General features: G+C 47.2%; 1 protein-coding gene across 1 annotated transcript; it reads left to right on the forward strand.

Annotated features, from left to right (window-relative positions):
* The first annotated feature begins 80 nt into the window (after nt 1-80).
* Nucleotides 81-6,248, forward strand: IP6K2 (inositol hexakisphosphate kinase 2). The gene is made up of 5 exons (XM_010021843.1): nt 81-367; nt 2,468-2,690; nt 3,053-3,228; nt 3,914-4,089; nt 5,466-6,248. The coding sequence occupies exons 1-5, from the start codon at nt 166-168 to the stop codon at nt 5,961-5,963; spliced, it is 1,275 nt and encodes a 424-aa protein (XP_010020145.1). The 5' UTR covers nt 81-165; the 3' UTR covers nt 5,964-6,248.
* Nucleotides 6,249-8,475: the final 2,227 nt, after the last annotated feature.

Raw genomic sequence — 8,475 nt, forward strand, 5'->3', positions numbered from 1 at the left:
GGCTTCGGTACCGGCACGGTGTGCGGCGGCGCTGACGGCCCCGCGCTCTCTTGTGTTTGCTTTAACAGACTGTTGGATCGGCATAAACACCGCTGGGTCTCGGAGGCTGCTGGGTCTAAACTGCCTTCACGACTGTCGCCACCTTCTGTCTAATGTGCTACAAGGATGAGCCCAGCATTTGGAGCCATGGAAGTGGAACACTATTCCAAGGGAGTTCTGCTCGAGCCTTTTGTCCACCAGGTTGGAGGACACTCCTGTGTCCTCCGGTTTAATGACAAGACCATCTGTAAACCCCTTATCCAGAGGGAACACCAGTTCTATGAGACTCTCCCAACAGAAATGCGTAAATTCACTCCGCAGTATGAGGGTAAGTCTCCAAACCTTAGGATGGGGTTGGGCTTTTTTGTTCTGTAAACACAAGTGTGCTGTGCTCTCTGTTTCCTCTGAAATCTCTTCTGTGTGGAAGAGATTTTAGGGTCTTCTTTTCATGTATTTTGGTGTTGTCTGAGGCAGGCTGTGGAGATGCAGGGTGGAAAGGCTTGCCAAGTTGGTGCTTGGGCTGACTAACAGCTTTAGAGTAGAGCAGCTCTGCTGGTGATAGCCCACATATCTCCTTTAGGCACAGGTAAGCAGCTGAACAGCTTGTGAATGTTTCCAGTAATTCCCTGCTGCTTTTTTCTTTTATTTTTTTTTTTTCTTCCCACCGCTCATGTAATGTTTATGTACAGGATTTGGGGAGATTGGTTGGCATGTTTTGTGTAAACTTAGTTGTGCTCTCCCTTGTTCCTGGATTTCTTCTCTGCCTCTCATTTTCATTGCAATAAATACACATCAGTAAGGTGTCTTGTTGAATATTTGCAGTGTTGTTTCTGCCATTAAGGAAATGAAAACTCATGCCATTTAGTTAGGGAAGGATCAAGTAGCTGTGATGAAGCTGAGTCAGATGTTATGTAGGAGTGGAAATTCCAGTTCTCCTAAGAATTGCGCTAGTTAACAGAAACACTTCTCTTTCTCTTGGCTATTCCATCAACTGCTGCCTGGTGATTAATAAATAATGTGTCTGAAGCACTTTATTTAAATGGGGTTGCTTTTTAAAGCACATTGATTTGAACAGCCATAAGGGTGACAAAGTTTTGCATACTGTGTGAAGGTGGCAGAAGACTTCAGAGGAGATCTTTCACAGTTAACGCTCCCTGCACACTTACAGAGACTTTTGACACATCTGACTGCAAATTCTGTTGGACTGGAAGAAAAGGCATCTTTGATACTTCTCAAGATGTAATTGAACAACTGTATTAGTGTGTATGGCTTTCGGGGAGCGTGGGGAGGGGTTTAGGGGTAAGGGGCCTCTTGGTCCACCTCTGTTACTTTTTCCAGGATAAAGCCAAAGGCTGCTTGCTTCCTGGCTCCCCCCTTTCTCCTGCTGTCCTTCCTCTGTGGCAGCAGGACCATGAGTTGCTGTGCTGTACTCCTGGCCAGCTCTGGCAGTCGCAGAGCCACCAGCCCAGCTCAGAAGTGCCAGTCTCGCACTGGGAGCTCTCCCCTAGCTAGTGATGAGCTGCAAGAGCTGTGCTTACGGATGTGAGAATAAAGAGAGAGGACTGAAAGTAAAATTAAACCCAGCTCAGAGCATTGTTTTGTCGTCTTCATTAGCCACTGAAACTCGCATCTGTCGAAGCACTCCACCGAGGCTCTTGAAGAGCAATGCAGTGCTCTGGAGACTCGTGAGGGGAGGATGAGGGAAAATGCTTTCAAGGTTCACCATGTTTCTGTACCACAGACAGATCTGTTTTGTATTGTGTTTTTGTTACTTATTTCACAAGACTGCTACATAACCAGTGATCAATAAAATAAATCCCAACGAGGATGAAAAAACTGTGTGTAATTCAAGGTGGTGGTTCTGAGTGGAAGCTTTGGGACTAGTTTCTATTGTAATGTGATGTTTTCCTTGTTTTGCTCTACTTGGAAGTCTTTCCCCTGGGGATCTTTTAACCAGATCTTGTTTGCATAAGTGCTTTTTGCTTTGCTGTCATGCAAAACTTAAAGCTTTTTGTGTGAGATGTTTTTGTGCAGGTCACTTTTCACTGCAAGATGTTAACAAATATTTTACATCTCACTTAAGGTCAGACCAGTCAGGTTTTTTAAATTAATAAAAACATTTATTAATTGAAATTGTCTCCTGTTATTATTTGATTCTTACTTGGCTACATCAGAGAGAAAAAAGAACCTTTTGTATCATTGTTTTGTCAATATAATGAACTGTCTTTTGTAAGGTGTCATTTTTGTCTAGGTCTTCTGATATTCGTTAGGTTGGCAGATGAGGTTTGGCCTGGGGCAAGATAGAAACTAAGGACCAGCGTAAGAATAAACCCCAAAAGTTGCTGTATTCTCAGTGTAAACTCATGTTCTAAAAGACTTTCTTATCACTTCAGCAATTCCTGATGATCTGTGTCCTTTCTCTCTCCAGGTGTGGTGTCAGTGAGCTTTGAAGAAGATGAAGATGGAAACTTGTGTCTAATAGCATATCCACTGAACGGGGACCACGATAACTTAGAAAACTTAGATAATTCTGACTGTGAACCCAAAAGTAAACTGTTGCGGTGGACTAACAAAAAGACGGTGTTGTTAGAAAATGAGAAGATTTCCAAGGAATGGGTCCGGCAGCACAGGAAAGAAGAAAAAATGAAAAGGTCAGTTTGGAACTGGAATATGGAGTGTTGGAGCGTAATGATTTTTGCTGTCAAGTTAGGATCTGGTCTCCAGAGAATTCTCCAGAACTCTTCAATTTTTGGTTCTGTTCTTGGTTCTTCTGGTTTTCCTGAGCTCTGCAGAGCAGACAGGTTTAGTGATGGAACAGCCCATGTGTGTGCTGGGTCTGTGCAGTTTGTATTTCTTTGTTTTGCTGTGGCTGATTAAAAAAGGTTAAATTTGAAGCTTCTGGGGGGAAGAAAAGGGGATGGAGGGAAAACATCCCTGTCTGCAAAAGCACAATAGGTGTGAAAACCAGGTCAGAAATACTTAGGTAGAAATCTTGCTTCATTTTGTTTTCTAGTCACAAATTAGAGGAAGAATTCGAGTGGCTGAAGAAATCCGAAGTCTTGTATTACACTGTAGAGAAAAAAGGGAACGTCAGTTCACAGTTTAAACACCATAATCCTTGGAGCATGAAATGCCACCAGCAGCAGCTACAGCGGATGAAGGAAAATGCAAAGCACCGGAATCAGTATAGTATCCTTTCCTGAAAATACCTCAGAACAATGAATGAGCAGGGCTCTGCTTTCTATGCCTTGTATGTGCCAGATAAAGTACAGAGCAGGCTCAGCAGCAGCACAGAGACTCTCAAGCTGTGATTCATTTGATGACTTTGTGGCTATTCCAGCATGTCATAAAGTAGCTGAGTTAGGAAGTTCAGATACTTAATTCAGATCTACAAGTTGTGGATTAGTTAGTGGGCAGCTCATCCAGCTTGCTGTGGTTTGGATCTTCCACAGAAAGCAGAAACTGCTGAAGTGCTTGTTAACTGCAGTGCTTCAGAGGTGGTGTGAAAATGCTTCACTGTGTTAATGATACTGAAGCACACAAAATCCTCATTCCCCGCCCACCCCCCGAAAAGTCTCAAGCTAGACAGGAAATATTTTGTAATTCCAAATCAAATGCCAGACTATATTTCTGGATGATCCTGGCTACTTTCTTTCCCCACGTAATGTGGAAATGAGCTTGTCTTCTCTAGAGACCAGTGAAACTGGAGCTAGATACCCACTCTGCTTTATGCCAGTTTTATGGTGACTAATTTGTGCTAGGCTTCTACGCACTGGGCATGTTTTGTGCGTGCTTAAAGTTAAGACGGTGGCACTGTGATGATGGTTTCAAAACCTGTATTCCTCATTGTGAGGATTGTTCCTTAACTGATCAGAATTCATCCTGCTGGAAAACCTGACGTCTCGATATGAAGTACCGTGTGTGTTGGACCTTAAGATGGGCACCCGGCAGCATGGAGATGATGCCTCAGAGGAGAAAAAGGCCAATCAGATCCGCAAGTGTCAGCAGAGTACATCAGCTGTTATTGGAGTACGAGTCTGTGGCATGCAGGTGAGAGGAGAACCGGTTACGTGCAGGGCAGCAGACCTGCCTTCGCTTCTGGTAGTGGGGTTTTGGCTTACGTAGCCATCCTGTGTATTACTGTCTTGTGTGCTCATTTCCTTCAGCGAGGGGAGGGAGGCTTTTGAGTGTCACCAGATAAAGGTGGCCGCATCTGCCCTGCAGCATGTGCTCCACATCACTGGCTGCGTTCTCTGAGCACAACAGCAGCACTTCCAAACTGTGTGGTAAAATTCCCGATGAGCTGTTGTTTCGGGATAGCACAGGAGCCAGCTGGAAAGGGGGGGCTGCCAGTGCCCGCGCATTGAATGCAGCATGTGGCAATTTGCCAGCATTGTTAAGAAGCAGTCGGTGCTGTCTCTGGCTTTGAAAAGCCACAGATCTTTCACTGTTTCCAGTAGACTTGTTGCAAAGAGCAGATGAGAAGTGGCTTGGTCAGTGTGGTGAGGCTCATGGTCAAATAAGGAGAGACTTGTGTGGACTTTCACCTGAGTGTTTTGTTTACCTGTTTCTGTATTCCTAGAGCGATAAATGGAAAACAATTTGTTTGTATTTGAGGCTTTTCTGAAGCCTCTTTCCTCCCATCCAGTGGATTCCAGGAATGCCAGCAGTGTTTGCTGGGACTTGTTCCACAGCATGGCTGTTGGCATTTTTGGTGTTCAGCTCACTGTTTAACTTCAGGGAAAAGCATGAGGCTGAAGTGGAAGCGTGGGTGCTGTGTTTCCAGCCCCACTGTGCCAGGATGTGAGCAGGGCCTGGTGGTTGTTCACCTTCCAGTACAGACCTGTGCTGGGAAACAAAGAGGAGCTTTGGAGGCACCTGTAATCCCTGCTCAGCCCAGCTGCTGAGGGGTGCTGTGTGGGGCACAGACCATTCTGCTGTAGGAAGGAATCTTCCTGCAGGAGTACCTCTGACTTCTTCAAGTGCGGAGGCTGATGGGGCACACCTCGTTTTTACACAGGAGTGCTTGCTGTCCCTTAGAGCCCAGTGTTCTGGGAATGGCTGGTGTGCTGTGAGCAGGGCAGGACCTGAGCTCAGTGAGTGGCTGTGCTACAAGTTGTAACCTCCCTTTGGAGCTCTTGGCTGCAGCTTTCCTCATTCTGACATTCCCAGTGGAAAAGCCCAAATCTTAAACTGAAGGAATTTTCCCTTTCCTCTGTGCCTCCAAGTTCCAGAACTGCTGGATCTGTTGTTAGCAGTTGCTGTAGCTGCGCAAGAGCAATATTTAAGTGAGTAGTAGCACGTCATCCTGTGATGAAAGCTTTCCGTGGCATGACTTGTCTTCTGGTTTTATTCTTCTTCCTCAAGGCTTTGAGCCTATCCCCAGCAATTCAACTCTTCCTGTTCTCTTGTGTTTGTGTGTGCAGGTGTACCAGGCAGGCACTGGCCAGCTGATGTTCATGAATAAATACCACGGAAGGAAGCTCTCGGTGCAAGGGTTTAAAGAAGCACTTTACCAGTTCTTTCATAACGGCAAATACCTACGCAGGGAACTCTTTGAGTCTGTTATTAAAAAGCTGACTGAACTCAAGTCTGTCCTGGAGAAGCAGGAGTCGTACCGCTTCTACTCCAGCTCCTTGCTCATCATCTACGATGGGAAGGAGAGGCAGGAGGTTGCTGTCGACTCGGACCCGGAGGACTTGGAGGACCTTTCGGAGGAGTCTTCGGACGAGTCGGCAGGAGCGTATGCCTACAAGCCAAGCCCCAGCACTGTTGATGTGCGTATGATAGACTTCGCCCACACCACCTGCAAGTACTATGGTGAAGATAGCGTGGTGCACGAGGGGCAGGACACGGGTTACGTTTTTGGACTTCAGAATTTAATAGATATTATTAAAGAAATAAGAGACGAAAGTAGCGAATAAACTGTGGATGCACATCAGTAGAAAGCACTATTGTGACTCTTTGTATTCCAGAATTATTGGCCACTTTCTGGTGGTAGGAATCTTTACAGGCTCTGCAGGGATGGTCCCCTCAGGGTCAGACTTGTTCAGAGGGCATTTACTTACATTGGTGCTGGACCTAGCACTGGCAAAACTTGGTATCCTTATTTATTTTAACTTTCTTAAACATTCCATATTTGATTACTCAGATACCTCTGTTATCCCCGTGTGTATACGTTCCAATAAAATTCTTTTTGCTCGTTGTAAGTGATGCTTCTGTTGTTGCTGGTGACTGAGGAGGAGATGGAGCTTGGCTCTTTCTGGTGCTGTGATGCTAAAGCAGCAGTTAACCATCAAGGCTGCCCTGCCTTGTGAGACTGTGTGTGGAACAGCACCTCTACTCCAGGCATCCTGTCATGGTGAGGAGCTGCAGGTCCAGCAGAGCCAGAGAGCACCGGCCCTTTGTGGGGAGGCCAAGGCAGCAGGGCCTGTGTGGATGCAGAAGGGTGTGAGAGACCCAGTACAGGAGGTTGGATGAGGGACCTTCTGGGTCCCAACCATAGTGGTACAACTGATGAGTGAGAACTTGTCTCTTAAAACATCTCCCAACAACCTCCTGACCCAGGCACAGGGTGCCCAGAGGAGCTGTGGCTGCCCCATCCCTGGCAGTGTTCAAGGCCAGGCTGCACGGGGGAAAGTTATGATGATTTCGGTTTGAGTATTGGCTCAGGCTGTATTAATGTCGGCTTGAGCATGAGCGACCTTGAATCATGGGCAAACTGACATGGGAAAAACCAAGGCGGAGAGCAGAAGTAGCAACTACAGGATACAACCGAGCGGATTGCAACAAAAAGCGGGACCAAGCAAGTAGAAGATTGGAAGAGCTGGAAGTGGTGCGTGAACACAGAGACTGAACCACTCACAGGAGCTTAGCTTATGCAAGCAATAATTTATATAAGGTGATATAACCCAATAATAAACGATCTTTGGGTTGCTGGCAATCAGGGGTCCGTGCCTTTAATCTCCACAAGGCTGGACACAGGGACTTGGAGCAACCTGCTGTAGTGGAAGGTGTCCCTGCTCATGGCAGGGGGTTGGAACAGGATGAGCTTTAAGCCCCTTCCAGCCCAAACCACTGATTCTATTTCCTGATTCAGGCTCTCACACTGTGTAACCTGTTTCTAGAGAGCTATTGGCATTTTTTTCATCTAAGCTGAGCTAAAGTACTTGTAAAACTCCTCCAGGATTAGCTGCAGCAGCAGTACCTGGGGCAGATCTGGAAGGTCCCGAGCCACTTAGTGCCTTCCTTGGGACAAATGGACAGGAAGGGAGTGTCAGAAAGTGACAGGACGGTGAGTAACTGAAATAACAGTAGCACCAAAACATGGGCTCTTCTAAAAGGAACATGTATTTATCCAGCTACAGATAAATGCCTCCTCCCATTGTGAGTCGAGTAAGAAAACAGGGTGTGGAGGAGCTGAGGAGCGTGTGGGGATGTTGTTTGCCTGTTCAGGCACTCAGGATGGAGCAGGAGCAGCTGGTTGATGCATCGCTGATGGGGCTGGAGCCTCTCCCGCCGTGCTCTGGAGAGCGGGATGTGCAACGGGAGCACTGCAGGTCTGCAGTGGGGAAGGGACACACACACACTCCCCCCGCCTCAGCTGCAGCTTCAGTTTCGTATTCCCCAGCTGCTGCTGTCACGTTCTCCAGATCAAAGTCTCTCTGATCACTGTCCTGTGCTCTTGTGCTTGTGAGGAGGTTTCTTTACCTTTGCTCTTAGAGCATTAGTGTTTGGTTGCTTTTTTTTTTTGTTTGTTCCATAGTGTTTAGGCACAAACTGATGTCAAAATTAAAGGGTTATTTTGCACGGAGGGGGTGCCTCATCAGGTGGGTTTGCTGATCCTTCTTGCTGCTGTTCGAGTCTCCCGTGCTGGGTGCCCCATTGCTGCTCCTGGCACTGGCTGCAGACACCCCTGGTTCTCTTTGTTCTTGGCACTGTCACTTGGCAAGTGCTCTGGGCAGTGCTCCCTGCCTGCTGCCCCCGAGCTGTGAGGCTTGGGTGCCCAGTGCAGGGTGAGGGGCCGCAGGTGCTTGAGGTGGGGTTTGTTTTTCGTTCTCCTGCCCAGGGCACGATGCCCTCTGCTAATGAGCTAACAGGAGCCTGTCGCTGGTGCTGCATTTGAATGAGCCTGTGCAGATTCATCAGATACATGATGTGACTTTGTAGTCTGAAATTAGCAGGGATAAAGTCCTCTAATGTACTTGTTACGTAGGAGCTCCGGAGGGAATTCATAATAATCCGATGAGAACAATCGCATTTGCTCTGATGCAAGCTGCCTCCAGAACAAGTCCTCTTTGTTTGCTGCCTGCAGGCAGGGAGCTGCCTTCTCAGAAATGCTGCCAGCAGTGTAAGCTTGGGCCTAGACCTGCCCCAGGCTGGGGCAGTGTCAGCAGCCAGCCGGGAGCACTTGGGGGGGCAAATATAAACACAGAT

Source organism: Nestor notabilis, unplaced genomic scaffold (genome assembly GCF_000696875.1).
Source record: "Nestor notabilis isolate BGI_N333 unplaced genomic scaffold, ASM69687v1 scaffold11869, whole genome shotgun sequence".
NCBI classification, from domain to species: domain Eukaryota; kingdom Metazoa; phylum Chordata; class Aves; order Psittaciformes; family Psittacidae; genus Nestor; species Nestor notabilis.